At 39.3% G+C, this 20912-nt stretch overlaps 1 protein-coding gene across 10 annotated transcripts in view; it reads left to right on the forward strand.

Moving 5' to 3' along the window:
• The window catches only part of KDM4C (lysine demethylase 4C), a 419337-nt gene that overhangs the window by 356560 nt on the left and 41865 nt on the right, over positions 1-20912 (forward strand). For 6 of the 10 annotated variants that reach the window (XM_048223476.2, XM_048223479.2, XM_048223471.2 and 3 more), the window contains one exon: positions 2943-3128. In XM_048223476.2, coding sequence (XP_048079433.2) covers positions 2943-3128 — 186 coding nt within the window. Of the gene's footprint in view, positions 1-2942; positions 3129-6103; positions 6152-20912 lie in introns of all 10 variants that reach the window. The other 4 variants (XM_048223474.2, XM_057313431.1, XM_048223472.2 and 1 more) reach the window with 1 other exon arrangement.

The raw sequence follows: 20912 nt of genomic DNA on the forward strand, positions 1-20912 counted from the left end.
TTGCCCCGCTGAATTAAGTTCTGTAGCCCAGACATGTGTACGTGTTAGATTGCCACAGATGTTTTATCCAGGATGCAGAACAACTGGTTTAGTACCAAGCAAGTGAAAATGGGGTTTGGAAATACAACACCAACTGTACTATAAGATCCAGAATGGCTCCCTTACTCCTTTTATGTATTTCTCTATCTCCTCAAAAACCTGGTTGATGTTTAAGTCTAACTTCCCAACTCTATGAATAAACATTTTCCAAAGCATCAAATTATAGTAGTCTGCAGTTAGGTTGACTTTGTAAGGATACTGGTTGTATCCTTAGAAATGACCTCCTCTTGATTATACTAAGTGAAATAAGTCAAGCAGAGAAAGATAATTATATGGTTTCACTCATTTATGGAACATAAGAACTAGGAAGATTGGTAGGAGAAAGAAGGAAAAAATGAAAGGGGGGGAGTAAACAGAAGGGGGAATGAACCATGAGAGTCTGTGGACTCTGGGAAACAAACTGAGGGCTTCAGAGGGGAGAGGGGTGGGGGAATGGGATAGGCCAGTGATGGGTATTAAGGAGGGCACGTATTGCATGGTGCACTGGGTGTTATACGCAAATAATGAATCATGGAACATTGCATCAAAAACTGGGGATGTACTGTATGGTGACTAATATAACAAAATAAAAATTATTAAAAAAAAAAAAAAAAGAAATGACCTCCTCTCATCTTGCTGGGAAGGGAGAGCCCTTCCCTTACTAGATTCCCAGGATTGAATCCTCACTGGACTTAAGTGTATTATCTCTGTTTCTTTTGCCTTTTCTGGAGGGCCTCTGTTTAATGAGGCAGTTAATGGTGGTCTAAGAGGCTGGAGTTACCAATTCATTAACTAGCTTCAGTCATAATACTCTTTCCTACTCAAAAAATCCTATTTAATTAGGAAAATGGGAAACCATTTTTCCTTTCATATCTGTCAATATCTGAACTTAGTCAAATGCTGACCTCCCGGTAGTATGATTAGGCTCTTAAAAGATTGTCTGATTATGCTTGGGGCTCCTGATACAAGTTTTTGCTATTATATCTACAGTCACATTTCAAATAATTGGAATTGGCAAAAAATATTAGAATGCCAGGAATTACCAAGAATGTGTTGAAAATGATAACAGGAATTGTCAAGAGTGCCTGGGTGGCTCAGTCAGTTATGTGGCTGCCTTCAGCTCAGGTTAGATCCCAGGATCCGGGGATCGAACCCCACCCCCACCCGCAACGGGTTTCCCTACTCAGTGAGGAGTCTTCGTCTCCCTCTGCCCCCTCCCTGCTTGTGCTCTCTCTCTCTCTCAAATAAATAAAGTCTTTTAAAAAATTGCCAAGACACCAAGATATTAAGTAATACTTTTATTCAGATTATAATGGGTCTTGTTTCAGTTCTTTGGTTCTGTGTGTGTGTATGTGTGTAGCTTCTTAATCAGCCAAGCCACACCCTTAAGTCCCACTTAAAAGTACTTAATTGTACATTGAATCCAGATGTATAGGGAGAACAGATAAAAGCCTGGAGTGTGGGGCCCGTATGGAGACTAGTGAGAAATAAGACTGCTCAGATGGACTATAAGCTTTCCTTTTCCATCTCATGCTGTTCCTTTTTTCTGGAATGTTTTGGAGATAAGGAGAAGCTACTGAAGGACATTTAAGCAGGTGGCTGATACTGGATTTATGTTGTAGAGAGATCACTGTGGCAGGCCTGGGTAAGAGGAATCGAAATGGACTAAAATAACAGACCAGTTAGGAGGACATTACTATGTTGGGTACCATGAGCAGAGGCAGTGGCAGTTGGTATAGATGGACAGGGAGAGATCGGGGCAAGATTAAGGTGCAGAATCTATAAGACTAAAGTTGCTGATCTGATGTGAGGGCGAGGAAGAGTTAGAAGTGCACGTTGATTCTTACGGGTCTGTGATAAAATATTACGATCCCCAAGAGACACTGAGTTTACCTTTTCTGTCCCAGGAAGGAAAATGTACCAATAAAAGAAGAGCACCTGTACCAGTATTTGATCAGATTGCAGACCTTTTTCATCCTTAGGAATGAAAAGTCAAGCTTTTCATCATTCTGTTTCTTCTGCTTTCTGAACCTACCCTATGTTGTTCTACAGCCACTTTTTTCTAACCTTCAAGTATTCACTAATTGTACATTTAGTGAAGCTGTTTGATTTTTCCCATCTTTCATAACAAATATACTGATAATGTCTAGGGCTAATTGTGTGCAATTTAATTTTTAGATTGTGGTAATCATTATTGCTGTTTTTATTTTCATTCTCTCTTCGCTGGGCATAGTCAGCTATAGGTACTCAACAAAATTATGCCCTTTAGGGTGACTTTCAATTTTCTCACTTTGGGAAACATATTTGTGTGTCAGTCATGAAGTATTCAGGTTTGTATTGTTAAACACTTGATCCCCTAGTTTCCACATTGGACCATTAACACTTTACAGTTCTTTGTAAATAGAAAGCTAAGACCATCTCTGTGCTGTTTGGGGGTATTTCTGAAGACCTCATCTAATTTAGGAGAGTAGGTATCTGTCTTCCAAACCCATATTCTATCTCTTGATGTACCAAAAGTCCTGCCACGCAGAAGGTAAAAGAGAAGTCACTCAAACATTCATGGGTGATTTGCAGGAGCACCCGTGGGGTGTTTCCTCACTGTGCCCGGAGAAGCATATGCAAAAGGGTTTGGCTTTCCTAACCACAGGAAGTATTTCAACATATGTTTGGTAGTATGTGACAATAGCAGTGTGTTTCATTAAAAATACACAACTTACATTGTCAACAGTTGCTCTCACCACTAGGGCCCCTGGAGGGTCAAGACTTGACGTAATCTGTTTTCTGCCTCTCTTTAAAGCTATTAAGTGTGGAAATCAGCTGAGTTACAGTTTGAATTGATGTTCTTCTTTGTTTTAACCCTCCAGAAATGCATCTTCTGCAGACACCGGGTTAAGAAGGTCTCTGGAGCCTGTATTCAGTGTTCCTATGGCCGCTGCCCAGCCTCCTTCCATGTCACGTGTGCTCATGCTGCTGGGGTGCTGATGGAGCCTGACGATTGGCCATACGTGGTGAACATCACATGCTTTCGACATAAGATCAACCCAAATGTGGTAAGGCCCTCCCTTCCTTCCCTGATGCCAAGACTGCCTATGAATTCCCTCCTGTACACTTCCCAAGGCTAGCATGCTCTACTCTGTAATGTTACTCATTGTCGTACGTCCAGACTGTGAGTTTCTTGAGGGCAGGGATTGTACATTATTATTTTCTAGTGTTTGCCCAGGACCGATCAGTGTCCTGATCCACATACCTGTATATTCTGGCCTTTAGGTTTTATTTCATCTCTTCTGGAAGAAACAAAGAGCAGTAACACAGTAAAGGGAAGGGGGCAGGTGGTCACAAATATTTGGGGCCTTGCTGCCTGAGGCGGGATAAGCTAGGTGCAGCATGGGGGCCCTAGGAGGAATGAGGACAATTTCAGAAAAGCAGAAATGTAGGAGAGAAGTATAGAGGTCACTTTTTCTCTGCCTTTTCTATATCACTCAGGACCGAACCTTTTTCTGGGCAAAGAGTGTTTGCAAGTAAATAACATGTGAATTTAACTATAAATCACTTTACCTGTTGTTGGCAAATGGAATCTTACGTTTGTTTTAAATGCTTAGAAAAATTAGGACAGTGTGGAGATGGTTGATATGCCTTTGTTACTTTTCCAGTTCACTGTGATTGTTTTTTGGCTGCCAACAAAGGGCAACTTTGCTAACTTGTTGCCCTGTGTTATCCCTGGGAGGCTTGGCCACAGACTCTTTGCAACCTAACATACTTGTCCTATGTCTCTATTAACCTCCTGTGAGCAGCCTGCCAGGTTGTCAGTCTGGGCCTGGGGAGCCATGACCCATACACGACAAATCTCTTGGCTTTTTAATGATTCCAGCAACTTCCATTGGTATCTTGAGAGATACTTGATGTTTGTGCATTGGGACTTTGTTCGGTTGTGTGTGAATGCACAAATGTATGAGATGACATCACCAACTGTCACATCTATTCTACTTTCCATGGTTTAGGTGACAAGTTGCATATTCATTCATGGTTTTTCCTTAGTTTCTTGAATTGATGGGCTTTTGCTAAGAATAGTATTATATATTCAGCAGAAAATACATTTTAGCAACTTTTTAAAAAATCATAGTAATGACACATTGCATTACTGTGGTGCTTTGCCATTTACAACATGCAGTCAATGGCATTACCTCATTAGATGACACATGGGAACGCATTTTGAGATGTGAACCAGATCATGACCTTCTGAGTCAGAGTAGTTTGTGTTCACATTTGGTCTTTGCCAGCAACACATGTGCAACCTTGTGCAAGTTCTCATCTCAGAGCCTCAGCTTCCTTGTCTACAAACAAAGGCATGCCTGTCTCACTGTCTTGTTTTCAGTTCATGGCATAGAATAAGCCCTCAGAAAATGAAAGTTGTATTGTTACTCTCTCTTTTACTACTGCTGCTGCTGCTGCTGGCTTTGGTACTACAATTCTGTGTGAACTGGGCGACATGAGTAGTAGTATCCCTGCTTCAAGGATAAGAAACCTGAGTACAAAAAGGTTCAATTCCTTGCCCAAGTGGATTCAATTAATGAGCAACAGGTGCTGGAATGTAAATGCTTTTTCAGCCCATTATTATTTGTTGAATTCCAAACTCCAAGCCTTGAATGGAGCTAGAGGTGTTCATTTGAAGCTTTGTTTGGGATCACACATTCTTATTTTAATATTCGAAAGCTCTGTGGTTACTGGTGATTATATTAAAGTTGCTATTAGAGGTCCAGATGTTTAACCAGGATGTCATTCCTCCTATGATGTGTGCTTCAGTCAGCTTTATGTTACTAATTGTTTCATAAATGATGACTGAAAAGAACATCTACTCGCTCTCCTCTATGGATCTACTTTAAGTTTGGTACACTTTGTCAAACATGGGGAAACATCATATAATTTATATTAAATGGTAGTTTTTCCCTATGTAGGTAAAATTTTAGTGTTCGTAAATTGCCTTTGCAAAGTTCTCTGGCAGGAAGCGCTGTGAATACTGGATTTCCAAAATATATGTCTGATAGCTGTTACTTATCCATTATTCTTCGGCTGGACTTCAAGTCTGGCTTCTTCCCCAAAATGTTTGACAACTAACCGGAAGGAATTCATAAAATCTGGTAACTTTGGTTAAGAGCATTGTGAATTTCCCCTATTGCATTGAATATGCTTTACTTTTCAAGCATAAAAAAGTTCAAATTAATTCCCATATTTCTCTTGTATAAACTGTATATGCCAGGGATTATGCTCTCAAGAGCTGGAACTATAGTTTGGCTATATTTTCACCATACCTGATTGTTTGGAGGTAGTGGGCAATTGCTGAATCGGTGCAGTGAGAACTATAAAATAAAATTCAGGCAAACTTGGCAGCCTAACTCGGTCATCTTACAGAATAGAGGGACTGCATAGTTTAGGTGAAATGAAGTTGCTTCAATAGGATCTACATTTTTACTCACTTTAGGGTTTTTGTTTCCTCTTTTTTTAAAAAAAAAATTTCTCCCAATTACTTGTTTTTTGCACCAAAGGACCATTTTAAGGCAACTTCTACTCTTCCTTTAATGCCAAAAATATTCTAAAATACTAGCTCTTTCAATGTTATTGGGCTTTGAGCATAAACTCATTCTAGATAATAGTGTGAAAAATCTCATCTGATTTGTTATAATGCATTCTTCCATTAGTAAGCATCTTTTAATTGAAAAGGTGGTATTTAAGGGGTACTTGGGTGACACGGTCGGTTGAGCCTCTGACTCTTGGTTTCGGATCAGGTCATGAGAATTGAGCCCTGCGACGGGCTCTGCACTCAGCGTGGAGTCTGCTTGGGATTCTTTCTCTCTCTGTTCCTCCCCACCACATGTTCTCTCTCTCTCAAATAAATAAATAGATCTTTTTTTTTTTAAGTTGGTATTTGAAAAATACGTAGCTTCCAAAGTCTTAAAGATACAGATATGTTAAAGAAAGTGCACAACTAATCCCTGTTATTTTAATCTAAATTTTTATATGTATTTTTCAGTGTTTTTGTCAAGCATACTTTTTGACTGGCACCTGCTATCTTTCAAATGTAAGATTTCATTTGTGTGTGCATGTGTATGTGTGCACGTGTGTTTATGTTGTAGTGTTGTGGTACTTGACCACCTACCCTTTGCCATGATTCAGTGTGACCTATTTCCTGGCTCTATTTTGGAAGGTTCCTTTGGCTGTATTCCTAACCACTTATGTGGATGTTGCACAGATGTTTGTAAGGAAAAGGGAAAACTAAAGAACACAATAAATAGTAAAATGGTTTTGAAACTAGGAGCCTAAAACGTATTCCTTCTCCAAAGCAAATAGTGACCTGCTCATAAATTATATACTTCCTGCAAAGTACAGCTACCACAGGGTCTGTCTCCTCACACCTGATTAAACTAGAGGGTGTCCAGTGGAAGAGACACCTGAATAATGGAGGGCAACGTAGGTGAGAAGATGGCATGCACAGATCTTTTTTGGGGGGCAAATTACTTCAATAACCCTTCATATTGGATTAGAATATTCCGTATACGCAGTGTGGGAACACTAAATCACTTGCACTTTATACATTAGTTCATTGCAATGAGCAAAGCCCTTTTTCATAATGTATCTTATATGAGGTACATCATTTTTATCTCAGTGCCCTCTCCTCTTGAAAAATATGACATTTGAGAAATTTGTTTCTTTCATAATTTTCTAAGTTGTGGCTACTAACATGGAGACAGACACCTAATGAAAAAAGAAGAACTTTTATAGAGAAAACACCCTAGTGGACAAATTTTTTCCTACTATTTTGTGTATTATTTTATTCAATATTATTTTAACTAATTTTTTTTAACTAGATCATAATTTTAGTTAGATTTTAAAACTAGGTTTAATTAATATTTTCTCTCTTCGACTAGCACTTGGCCATCCATGGAAGCTGCTTGGTATAAATTTGTTACAACAATTCTCTAATGATAATGAATGGGATTAGTGGAAAAGAAAAAGAACTGGTATTTATTGAGCATCTTCATGTCAAGAGTATGTCAGATATTTTACACGTGACCCTATTTCAAGGCAGTGTTGTTGGTGTGGATAATGGGCGGTAGTGGTTATGTTGGCTTCTGTGCTAGCACCTCGTGCTCTGGGAGGTCCTCTTGTCTTCTGTTATTCTACCCTTCTAGCCATCCTCCACGTCTTATTCTGGCACTCATCCTTGTAATAGAACTTGAGACCATAGGCTGGTGATGGGTAGTAAGGAGGGCACATATTGCATGGTGCACTGGGTGTTATATGCAAATGATGAATCATGGAACATTACATCAAAAATTAAGGATGTAGTGTATGGTGGCTAACATAACATAATAAAAAATTATTATAAAAAAAAAAAGAACTTGAGACCTTGTTCGGCACTTACTTTTTTTCTCAGCCTGTGTCTTCAGGCCAGCTCCCCAGGCAAGCTTCAGTACAACTCCTTCTGTGCCATCACTGTCCATGGCTCCAGATGGGGACCCACGTTGGGCAGGATCTAGTGAAGGGCTCAGAGCAAGGTGGCTCTACTGGTTAATCTATTCCTATATAGCTAACCTTTGGTGGTACCAGGGTGAAAATACCTTCAAAACTAAATAAAATCTTTCCTTGGTATGTAAAAATAATTCTCACCTCACCAACATGTGAAACAAATGGATGATCAAAGCTCCTAAACTCTAAACCCTAAAATAGTTCTTAATCACAGGAGAATATTGTATAGCATATTATACTTCCAGTATCCAGTTTTTGAGAAAACACGTAATGACAAAAAAAACCTTTGAGAAATCCATAACACATTTATATGAATTCATTAATTATAATGAATCTGCAGTGTTTCAGGTTGATTGTGGATTGATAGGGAGAGACCCAGCACACATTCCCACTGTAAATTTCCATTTAATTAGCCAAGGATATAGAAATGTAGCAGAAATGGTTTGACCAGAGAGGGTGGAAGTGCGTGCCACCGATGCTAACAAAACGTCCTGGGCTCTCTCCCTAGTGAGCACATGCAGTTCCTGTGTGTAAGGTGCTGCCGGATCTGAAACAAAGGATCTGTCGCTGTACCACAGGTGTTTATGCTTGGACTCATTCGGGAAGACTGATTATTCATGTCTCTCATTTAATAAAATGTTTGTAGACATGAAGGGGTTCTGTTTTTAAGCCAGAATCAAGGTCAAGAAGACCACATATTCTACGAGAGGAAGAAGGTAGACTCAGTTTCCAGATGGGTACCTGAGCCCTATCTCCCTTCAGAAGTGTTGTGCAGTTCTAGAAACCTGGTTTCCCGGAGTCTGCCCCTGGCTCTGGTTTATGACTTGTACTGCAGTTAGTTCCAATAGGCATTTTGGTTTGAAGACCAAAATTACATTTCACCATATGTTGCATTTTACCAAATGGTGGCCCTCAGGGCCTTGATGGGTGGCCATAGGATTATGTTTTGTAATAAGACAGCATTTACTTAATTCACATCGGTAGGTAAGACTTTGCTTGACTGTGCTTTGTATTATTTGTTGCTTTTGAGCATCAGTTTGGTTTATAGCCTTTCATAGATTCAGTGGGTACCAATTGACGTAATTTTCTTTTTGATGCTTCTGTCACACACTGACCATTTGGAGCCTCTTCAAGGTGACTTTATTTTCCTAATTTAAAACCACTTAGACATCTTTGCTTTATTCCAATTAGAAATGGCAAAATCATCTTGATTTCCTTGTTTCAAACATGAAATCAGCAACCCATCAAGGAGCCCAGGTTCTTTTTTAAAGGTGCTCCATTAGCAATCAAATTTGGAATGAAGGGTGTTTTTTGTTTTTGTTTCATGGGAGCACCAGCTACTTTGGCAGGGGGCCACATTAGTGACAGAGCAGGAAAATAATTATTTTTCAAATGATCAAGAGTTTATGTTGATATGTCCAATTTTTTTTCTGTCTTTAATAAGCTTATTTTTATATCGTTCTAATTTGAGGGCTTATTATTTTTCCTGTTACCATTAGCTGGTCTTTTGATACGTGTTTGTATTATGTTGCTGATAAAAATTTTAGGGGTCTTTGTTTTCTTTCCTTTTTTTGTTTGAACCACTGGATCAAGAGTCATAGAATCGGCTTCAGTGTCTGTAGGTCTAGAACATCCCACTTTCAAGCATCAGCTAAGCACCTCTTTTCTAAAAAGAAACAAAAATCAATTCGTATCTTCCTTTAAGGAACAGTAAAACAATGAAAATGTAGGGCACTGAGTATTATAACACCATTGATACCATCATTTTTAGGATTTTCAGAAAAATACAAAATTTTGATATTTTGTCTAAAATTCTTTTAATTTCTCATGGGCTGTGTGGTAGGGCCCGTCACCTTCTCACCACCCACTTGTCCAACGCCAGAGCTCCTGATTGCAGCCTGTTACTCTCCAGATGGCAACCTTCTGATTCTCAGCTTCCTTTCATTATCAGTTCAGGATAGTTCCCCAAACTTGAAAACGGTTTAAACTTTTTTGAAGAAAGGATACAATTAGGGTAGAAACCTCATAAACTGTGACCCCATTCCAAGATTTTTGAATGAACCGAAACCGAGGAAAATAAAACCAATTTTTAAAGACTTTTGGCATTGGAAATAAACTGTTTGATAACAGATTGGCCTTGTATGCTGCCCACCTCTCCTTTCTTTTATTTTTTTTATTATTATGATATGTTAGTCACCATACAGTACATCATTAGCTTTTGATGTAGTGTTCCATGATTGTTTGCGACCCAGTGCGCCGTGCAATACATGCCCTCCTTGATACCCATCATCAGGCTAGCCCGCCTCTCCTTTCTTATCTTAGCACGGATGTAGCCAGCTCATAAAAAATAATCTAGGCACAAAGGTTAGTTATGGAGAACTTCAGTTAGATTGCTTTGAAACTGTTCAATTCAATATACAGAGAGCCAGGGAGCATCCTGGAAGTAAAAACATAATTTTTTTTTAAGTTCTCAGCCCAACTTTAAACATTCTTCCTGACATGCCCTCATTCACACACCTGTTGTAAGCAGATGTACTTTTTTGAAGAAATGGTGATAAACGTTTATGCAACATGTAACATGAGGCTTTACATGTATTACGTCATTTAATCTTCAAAGTACCATTTGTGGTAGGAACTATTATTAACCCCTTTTTACAGATGAGGAAACTGAAGCAAAGGGTATTTAAGTTATAATTTGATATATATTATATAGGTAGTAAGGAGAAGAATGGTCAAAACCAGGCAACCTGATTCAGTGCCCGGGCTCTTAGCTACTGTGCTTTAATACCATAATAAGATAGGCTATATGAAAAGAAGGATAAAATGTTCTGGGAACCCAAGGAAGGAAGCTACTAACTCTATTAAAGGCAGTCCGGTAGAATCCACAGAGGAGGTTACAACTATGTGTTTCGTTTGCTCTGTGTGTGGCCTCTAACGCCAGCAAGCTTGCCTTGGCTCCCACAGGGCTGACAAATGAAACTCAGCAATGGATTGAATCCGTCCTTTCTTTTTCCTTTTTATTTTCCCTCCTTTCTTCTAGAGCTCAATTCTGTGGCTCAGCTCTGTCCACTTTTATTTTCTCTCCCAGTCTTTTAAGGAAGAGAACCAGAATTTAGCTAACACTCATCTAGCAATGACCTGAACGATCTCTTCCTGTCTCCCAGATCTGGGTGTTCTTTGTGTTTCTTTGGCAGTAGAATTGTTCTGGTGGATGCTGTTTTTCTTATAACAATTTAGATATTGCCAACTCCCACTCTGTTCAGTTACATTTGCTATAACCACATAGTCTTCTCAGATTTGTGCACAATTATCTGGTGTTCGTATATGGCTTTTTATTCTACATAAGTTATTTCCCAAATGCCCTGCTGACTTTGCACTGATATTGGAAAACAGAATTCTAACCCAGGAAAAGGTCTGGAGTAAAAAGTTCTTAACAAGGATTAAAAAAAAAAAAAATACTACAGTGATTCAGGCCTGAGTCTGATCAGTCTTCCTCAATCAAACATACAGTAAATAAAATAAGTCCCTTATCCTTTCATCAATAGAAATCTTCAGTTGAGATCTCAGTCCATGTATCCCAGGTGATAGAAAGTTAACACCAGGCTTGCCTGGGAGGAGAAATATTTAGCACAGACATTTTAGAATATTTACATTTGGAAGGAATCTTCCTCTTGTTCACTTTATCAGGTAAAACCATTAAAGACATCATTTTTCTTAATTCTATAAAGAAAACAAGTGTATCCTATTTCAGACTTTTCTGTCCTCTACTTAATACCCCACATTTAGTTTTCTCCTTCTACTTCTGTAGCCATTTCCATGGGAAGGGTGGGGATCAGTGAGCGTAGAGCTTCTCTTCCCCATGTTTTTTGTCAGGAGAAAAAGGGCTTGAGTGGACCCACAGTAGAAGGTAGGTTGGTCCTACTATTTAGTCACTGGTCCTGGCTGTGGAGCATAGAGGAGAGGTTCCACTGATACTCTCCCCAGAAGTTCCCCACAGTGACTTCACAGACTCTGGGCCAGAGGCTCTTCTGCCTTGACTTGAGCCATCTTCAGCTTAGTCTTCAGCTTACTCTTGTGTCCTTCCCCCTTTTCCAGATCTTTTTCCAAGTCTGGACACTTGGGAAGGGTCTTTGCACCAGTCCCAGTTCAGGCATCATCTGCAGGGGTTTAGATCCATTCTGACACTAATTGAAGGGCTTCAAGGGGTTTTGAGTCTGTGGGAAGAGAGAACGGATGCCTCCATTGCCAATTCCAGTTTTAATCAGCCAAGGATACAGAAACTGATCAGAATGGCGAGACCATGCAGGCAGAGCAGAGGCTGAATGCCTGGGGCTGGTGCTTCTCCTATCCATTGTTCCCTGCGGGGGCTGCAGACTTGGGGCAGCGTCTGCATGGAGTTGGCTGCTGCTGGATCTGAATCAAAGTCACATTTTGTGACCATACAGTTGTTCTGTATTAAGGGTTTACATGTCCATTCTAGAAAAATTTACTTTCGAGGGTCTGGGCCTTTCCATTTAAGGAAATTCTTGTAAGCAATCAGCTCTTGAATCAGATACAGGCTCAGCAAGACCACATCCTCATTTAGGGGTAGAAAGTAGAGTCAGGTCCTAGGGGGTTCAGAAAAATATATCTTCCCTTAGAGTGGCCTTTCTCCATACTTTTATTTCTGATCCTTTAATCTGGTTGGGTAAAAGAACATTCTCTCAAATATCCAAATGCACTGGGAAAATGTTAGAACATATATTTTGTGGGACACCTTATTTATTTTGCAAATAGGCAGTACTTACTCCTGAGGGCCTGAGGAGGCCCTGAAATAACTCTGAAGCCATGTGGGGAGCTGAGACCTTACGTGTTTTTAACATGAGTGTTAATAGTTACCCTCTGCAGAGCCTTGATTATTAGGCGGTCTCTTGTCTGACAGCCTTGGTTATATTCGTCTCTCTCAAAATGTGTAATAATGTGTGGCTTCAGAGAAAAGAATATATTGCTGAACTTTTTATTCTGGCCTTATAAAACTGCAAATGAATCCTGATTTTATTTTTAAAAAATCAAGAAAGATCTGCATCTTGGTGCAGGTGTTTGTTTTTTATCACAAAAGCAGACTCATCAGAATCCCCAGGAGAAACTTGTCAGTGTTGTGTTTCCTCCTTGGCTCTGTTATTCCCATCACACAGCATGCATGGAACCTGGGAGCCAGTCAGCAGACCTAGACTTGTACTGCATGAAGGAATGTTTACATGGCACAGTTGATACTTGCCAACTTCAAGGACCACACATACTGAGGAAATCAAGTCTTTCTCTCCAAGGACCACTTACCTGGTTTCAGTTTTTAGTATAGGTAAGATGTGTTTCCATGTAAAATGCTTGCTCGCTTTTTCACAGAATTAATGTGTCTCAGTACCCAGAAAATTTTAAGCTTTTCAGCAATTTATATAGTCTTTTTTTAAAAAAGAAAATAATTGAGGCATGCATTATTGTCTGATAGCTTGTTAAGAAAATTAAGTAGTGGCACTAATACCATATTTTAACATTGGCATTAGAGTGAAGCACCATGGATATGGTGGAGAAATACAAATGGAATGTGTCAACAGACAGACAACAGGAAAGGGTGTTTGACATTCCAGCATCTTGTACAGCATAAGAGGCAGCGTTTCTCAATTCCTTCATGTAGAAAACAGTAATTAGATGCTATAGTCATAACGAGATCCAGGGATACTGACAAAATGTAATGAAAGTGTAACTTTTTAAGACTATTAACTGCAAACAATAAAAATGGCAATTAAATAAGTTCCAACATTTCTATCTAAAAAATTACTCTCCAGGTCAACATTAAATGATTAAATGTCCACTTTCCACAAACATGATGTATAAAACTCTGGATTAACTAAAAAGCCCTTGTGAGGTCTCTTGGCAGGAAGCCAGTAAGTCTGGGGACATCCATCTTCTTTGTCCTTCTTTTCCACAGGATGTTGGTAGCCATCTTGGGGTCTAACAATTTCACACCTGCAAATCAGCACTTCTTTTTTTTCCAGGCAAAATTGGGTAGTTTCTTAACCATTCTCTCTTTCTTTTTCCCAGGATTTACTTATTTCTTTGAGAGAGGGAGAGTGTTTGTGAGCAAGCACAGGGACGGGATGGGGGAGAGGGAGAGAGAGTCCCAAGCATACTCCACACTGAGCACAGAGCCCCAAGTGGGCCTTGATCTCATGACCCCGAGATCATGACCTGAGCTGAAACCAAGAGTCAGATGCTCGAGTCACTGTGCCACCCAGGCGCCCCTCTTGACCATTCTTTATCTGAAATTGGCTTGTTTTCTTTGTGAGATACCATGGATCCTCTCTTACTACACATGGTATGGGTCCGTGAAATTATAGAGGGCAGTATCTGAAGAAATGTAAGAAATTACTGTTTCTACATTTTTAAGTAAAGCATTATTTTAATTTTTCTTTGAGCCATTACTGACATGAACTGGCATTCAGAAGCCTTTGATTGGGGCAGGAGGCAGGAAGAAGTGAAATGCTCTTTTTTTGTGGGCATTAGATACTGTAATCAGTTACTTTCCATTTTGTTTGTCCCTCCTTGAGTACTAGATAGGTCTTTTGGTTAAATTTGTCTCTCCCTTTCCTCATACATTTCTCAGGAATTAGAAGAAAATACAAAATTTCCAAACCCTTATATTCAATATTTTCTAATTGTACCTTCGACTCTGTTATTATGTATCTCTGTCATGTGTTTGGAATAAAGATACTGAGAAGTAACTTTTGCCAAGGCTGTGGGGACCGTAAAGATTAACTTTAGGTGCCATTTGAGAAAGCATGGGGACTACAGTAATGAAACCGGAAAGAAAAGCTTCCTGCTGCAGGACCTCTCAGTTTTCCCCATCCCTTCCTGCCTCCACAGGAACCCCACACATCTCTTTTTCAAGCACGGTGTTGGGCACTCTTTGATGAACATTGGTGAGGTCGCTAGGCAGATTCTCCATTTCTGCTATTGTGATGGGCAGTAGAGAGCTTTTGGCTGGCTTTTCTTTCACTGTTCCTATGGCTATTTCTCCTGAAATTTCAAAAGAAAGCTAAGAAGCTTCACTTTAGATTGATCTCTCTCTCTCTCTCCCTCTCCCTCTCCTGCACTTCCTGTGTCTTTCTCTCCCTTTCCTCTTCCCCCTTTCTCTTTTTCTTTCTCTCTCTCCTCTCTCCTCCTTTCTCCCCACAGCTCATGCTCATGTAACTACTGTATCTTTATAGAATCACAATTGCCTATGCCACTGTAATTTTCTCTTCTGTTCAAGGGGACAACCCTCCTTCGTCGGGAGCAGTGTATCAATATAGATAAGGTGAATAAAAGTAATATAATAGCTAATATTTGTATAGTGCCTTTTATAGTTTACTGTGTTCTTTCATACATGACTACATTATCTCATTTGGTCTACCTCCCTGGTATTATGATTGTATACATTTTACAGATGATGAAATGGCATTTCAGAGCAGTTCACCAATCCTTAAAAGATACAGCGCTTCCAGGATCATCAGAGTCAGAGCACATGTGACATTTCATTTGGATTGCTGTTTTGGTAGTCACTTTTCCAACTTGAGACTATGACTTGGATTAGCTTACATGGTATCATTATTTACCTGGGTTTCCTTCTTGGTGGCACAGAAAAACTATAAAACCATTTAATTAGTCTGATTTACTTTGGATTTCCTTGATAAGAACATTTTTTTTTGCATCTATTTTAGCTATTTTTAACCCATTCCCCAACTGTAACTGAGATTCAAAAGTCCTTTGGGGAAAAATACCATTTAGTGAGACTTGTTTGCTTCTCTCTTGAAAATGCCCCGTCTGAGATAATTTTTAAAAGTTGTATTACCTTATAATTGAGCCAATGCTTTTCCTTCTCCTTCCCCCCAAGTTATAATTCCTCCGACATTGTGTTTTTTTCCCCAAGATTACTTTGAGTATTTTAGGCTCTTTGCCTTTTCATGTAAATTTTAGAATCAGCTTGTTAATTTCTACACACACACACACACACACACACACACACACAGCCTGCTGTGAATGATTGAGGTTTGGTTGAACCTGTAGTTCTCTCCAGATTTTACTATTGCAACCCAAGAAGCCTGAAGAGCCCCTGAAGTGTAAAAGCCCAAGGCAGAGCTTCTGCCGGCAGGCATCCAGGGACTCCCGTGTTCATTAGCAACTAATGAGGTTGGACGTGACTTAGGAGGAGCTCACGTCAAGTTCCATCTTAGCAGTGGGAGGCTTCCACACTCCTCCAGCTCCACCAGTCCAACTGATGTGAACTTCCCTCTCTGCTGTTTTTGAAGTAAGTTGTTTACTATTCAGAATAGAAAGCAGGTGGTGCTGACCTGTTGAAAGTTTCCTACATTAAGAGTGAGCATCTAAAGATGGTTCTCCTGTCCCAGTCCTCTTCACTTACCTACCAAACAAGACCTCTGAGGTGAGCTAATGACTCAGATGGAAAAGAATTAGTTTTTTCTCGGTATCTTCTACAGACATTAAAGTGAATAAGACCTTAAATCTGCTGGGAAACTGCTTACCACCACTTCCCACTATGTTATATGTTTGTACTTTAAAACCTGCAAGAAATAAAAGTACATGTGAACAAAGAGACATTTAGAAAATTAAATACTTGTGACATTTTTATGAGTCTGCATGTGCATTTCTGCCATTAGAGCAATTATTTCTTCATGAAGCCCGAGAGAATTGGGTTTTTCTGGATATAAGATTTTTACCTAGCTCTTGTAATTTTACAAAGGAAGCTTTCATTATTACAAGGCAAATTTATATGAGTGACTTCTGCATGAGTTCGGTAAAAGAATAGCATGTATTAATTTATTTACTCAGATCCCTCTGGGGATTTTTACAAAATAGTATCTTGAAAAAATACAATAATATCTCATGGGTTATTAAATCATAGGAATTAGGCAGAAATAATAAAGTTGAGAAAGTGAGGGGGTTACTGGGGAGAAATGGGAATGTCCTTTTTGGCCTGTTCATTGGATAAGTTACTTCATTTCTTCAACTCTCCAGCCTTTCTGTCTCTGCATACACTATTATATTCAGATTTACGCCCTTTTTTAAAACATTATTTTATAGATGGAGAACCTAGTTAGGGGTTTTCCCAAGATGACATTTCTGCCCGTGACTCATCTCGTCAGATGGTGGTGACCCTTCTTCAAGGTGTAAACGCAGCTGAGCCTTTGCTGGGTCTGATCAGAGAAGAGCCATTTTGCCAAAGTATAGGAATCTTCTTTCCTTCTGCCACACGGGACTCCTCCCTGAGCCTTTGTTTCAGGGGTCTTATGTGAACTAACTGCTCTCTGTTCTCAAAAATCCAATGGGGAAAAGTGATATTGGAGGATACAGTGCACATTCCAATCTCAGTACTCAAGTTAGGTTCTTGTGTCACTTTAGGTCACCCCGGAATTACCCATCATGCCTCCATAACTTTGCCTTTCACAGGGATGCCTTCACTGAGTTTCATTTCTCTGTGTCCTTTTATCTTCAGTATATACAAGCACCATTATATAAATAATGTTGTAATTTTTTATAAGTTTGTTAGAAGGTTGACTGCTGTGCCTTTAAATATGCCAGGTAATAAGATCTTTTTTATACTTTAATATCAAGAGAAATTTGTCTGTTAGAGGATGAGGAAAGATTCGAAGTTGTTTTCCACTAACTCTAGATAGAATTTAACAATTCTATCAGTTTTGAGGCAGTGGTGGCATTAACAGTTTCTGTGACTCCTTCCACAATAGAAATCACATTACCATTGTAACAGAGATCTCAAAATACTGCTTATGTTCTTCACAACTTTGAAATTAGGATATTAATAATTATTAGACCTGCCACTAGATATTAGCACTTAATACATTATTAAGGAAGCAAAGATATTACACCAGAAATTTGTTTTTCAGTATTATTTCAATTAGTTTCTTGTAATCATTTGTTGTTTTGTTTTATGCATTTAAAAACACTGTTCTGCATAGGTGCCTACAGGCTCACATGGGAGCCAAGGGTAGAGATTCATGGCACCAAGCACTCCACTCTCAAACTGCCTCCCTGACGTGTGTACAAGAGTGCATCCTGGCTCCCTCCGATCGGGTTCAGATGTTCCCTGAAGTGAAGCCTGTGAAGGGTCCCTTCCTGCCCTCATCTGTTCATTCTTAATGCTTTGCATTTTGGTCAGCTCTTTCCTACCAGCCTGTGAGGTATTTGAGAGAAGGCACTCTCTCATTCTTTTATTTTAATCTTCAGCACCTAGCAAGGTGCCTTACTTGTAACGAGCACTCAGTAATTGCTTATTTAAGTGCCACTTTTTTCCCTCTGTGTCCATCCTTGCATTGCTTTCCCCCTTTGCATCACTTGCTAGCTGGTTTTTGGCTCTTTGGCTTAGAATTTATAGCCTCAGTATATTTGTCTGGTAATGGTGATTTCTTTCAACCTGTTTTGTCAACACTGGCTTTAAATTTTTTGGAGTTAGCCTATTGGATGTTGGCATGGCTTTGATGAGCCAATCCAGGTATTACAAACATCTTTTTCTCCATATTCAGCTTGCGATCATTGATGGTTAGCTATCTCCCCCCCCCCCCAAGTGTGGCCATTTATTTCAACATCAGTAGAGTCTTGGGAAAGTTAGAGAGCTATGTAATAAAAGCCAGTTTCCTTTCTAAGCCCACACCTGAAAGCAACATAGTGGGGGAGAAAACTCTTCTACATTTAAACAATTGGATCCTATTATTTGTGCTGCCCCTTATAGGTGGCTTAGTATGATGGGAAGGACAGGTATAGCAATGGGTCCCAGAAAGATTTGTTAAGGGGTTTTGTTTTTGTTTTTTATTTTGTTGTTGTTCTTGTTTTTTTAAATAGAACCCCAAACCTGAGAACAAAGTCTGTTCATTTTACTGAAACAACATGTTTTAGGAATCAGTAGTGATTATTAAGAACAAAACAGAGTTGCCTTTTTTGTTATATCACATTTGGCCTAAATAAGAAATATAAGTTAAGTCAGATGAAATTTTATAACTAAATTTGTGTATCCTTCCACTTTACAAAATGTACATTTTAGGTCCTTCTTTTATCTTATTTATTTAACTGAAAGATAAATGATGAATGTTATCTTTTCTTACTAAATAATTTGGCTTCAGCTTTTTTTGAACATATTGGTTAAGTAGACCTGTTACTAAAAGAATTTAGAAACTTGCAAAGACTCTTATATTTTATCACATTTAGTGTTTTCAATAATGATTAAATAAATACATAATAAGTACAGAAAAGTACATAAAGAAGCAAATAAGCAAAATCCCATTGTCTGGACTTATATACGTTAGCAGTTTAGTGTATTTTTTCTTAGTGTTCTTTTTTCTTAGTTGTGTTTGTGACAAACCATCACAAACTGTAGTGGCTTAAAACAGTGACAGCTCTTTAGCTGGTGATTCTGTAGGTCATGGATTTTAGGCTGGGTTCAGCTGGGTGGTTCTTCTGTTCCAGGCTGACTGCCTCATTCATCTGTGGTCCGCTGCAGAATAGCTTACCTTTTCCTGGCTGGGTTCATGTCTAGGGCCCCAGTTCTGTCCATGTGATCTCTCATCTGCCAGTAGGATAACCTTGAGCTTCTTCACCTAACAGTGTCTAGGGCCCCTAGAAATAAATAGCAGAAGTGTGCAAGGCCTCTTGAGCAAAGACATTGGATTGGCATACTTCTATTGAATTTTTTTTGCCTAGGTAGGCCAAGCCACAAGGTGAATCCAGATTTGAAGGGTGAGGAAATAGGGTCCGGCCCTTGATAGAAAGAGCTGCAAGGTTGTATTGCAAAGGATGTGAAAACAAGAAGAAGTGAAGATTTATGGGTATTTTTGCAATTTACCACAGTGTGTGTATGTGTGTCACATGTACATACAGAAAAATGGACTGCATGTGCAATATGCATTATACATTTTGAAGCCTATCTGGAGATGAAAAATCTCCAGATAGGCTCCAAATCCAAGTTGCTAATTGAACTCTGAGTATACTGAGGAGATTAAATGATTCCTTACCTGAGAAATATATCAGGTATATAGAACAGGGGAGGTACTCAATAAATCAGAAAAGAAATGGGGGCACCTGGGTGGCACAGCGGTTAAGCGTCTGCCTTCGGCTCAGGGCATGATCCCGGCGTTCTGGGATCGAGCCCCACATCAGGCTCCTCTGCTATGAGCCTGCTTCTTCCTCTCCCACTCCCCCTGCTTGTGTTCCCTCTCTCGCTGGCTGTCTCTATCTCTGTCAAATAAATAAATAAAATCTTTAAAAAAAAAAAAAAAGAAAGAAAAAGAAAATGTAACTTCTTCAGGCAACTGCTTAAATTTCATTAGGTCCACTTCCTGGTAGGTTTTATTTCTCCGCTGATTTCTGTCAAAGTTTATTCTCCTGGTTGATGATACCAAGGCACTTGAGGTAGGAGAGTGCCTGCCTCTGGGCCCCGTGTTAGCTTCTCACCATCTCTGAGATCTTGGAAAAGGTCCTTGACTGTGTACCTCAGCCACTTCATCTATTTAATGAAAATAACAACTACATCACAGCGTTATTAGGAGAATTTAATTAACTCAGGTATATGGATGTGTGTTAATAACTCTACATGCGTAATTGTGCCCCAAGAACTCTCTGATGCTTTTGTGAAATGTCTGTAACATTTTCCTACTTAACATCTTCCCCCCATTGCCAGCATTTCAAACTGGTTCTAGCTTTCTTTAAACGAAGTTGTGCTTCCCCCCCCCCCCCTTTAAACCACTGTTCATTTCTGCTTAGTGCATGTTGAAGGGAATTTAACTTTCACAGCCTTAGCCTGTGTACTAATCTTCAAAATACCATAGCCATTTCTGTAATCTGATGGAAACTCTTGCATAATGTCTGTCTTCTTTGATCAGAAATGACAATGTTAACATCAATAGATTCCTAGGCTTTTCTGACAGGAAATATTTTGAGAATATATAACCAGTTATGGGGTATGCTTGTCAATGAATTTCTCTGCAAAAATAAATCAGAAATTCTGTCAAAATCGCATTATGGAAAAAATCTGTTTTCCTTAGTACTCCCTATGAAATGGTCATGCCTGAAGCTCATGGAAGTTTTTATTTAGATGAAGGTATTTAATTTGTGTGCTGACCATCTTTCCAACCAGCTAGTTTGCATAAATTTCAGGTCCTAAGTAGGAAAAATGTGGTTGTAGTCTAGAGTCGACCTTTTCTCTATCAAATCTGTATCGCATTTCTCTTCCCCTGACTGACCACTTCCACTTTCTGGACCCTGTGAATTTC

Source organism: Ursus arctos, unplaced genomic scaffold (assembly GCF_023065955.2).
Source record: "Ursus arctos isolate Adak ecotype North America unplaced genomic scaffold, UrsArc2.0 scaffold_18, whole genome shotgun sequence".
In the NCBI taxonomy this organism is placed as follows: Eukaryota; Metazoa; Chordata; class Mammalia; order Carnivora; family Ursidae; genus Ursus; species Ursus arctos.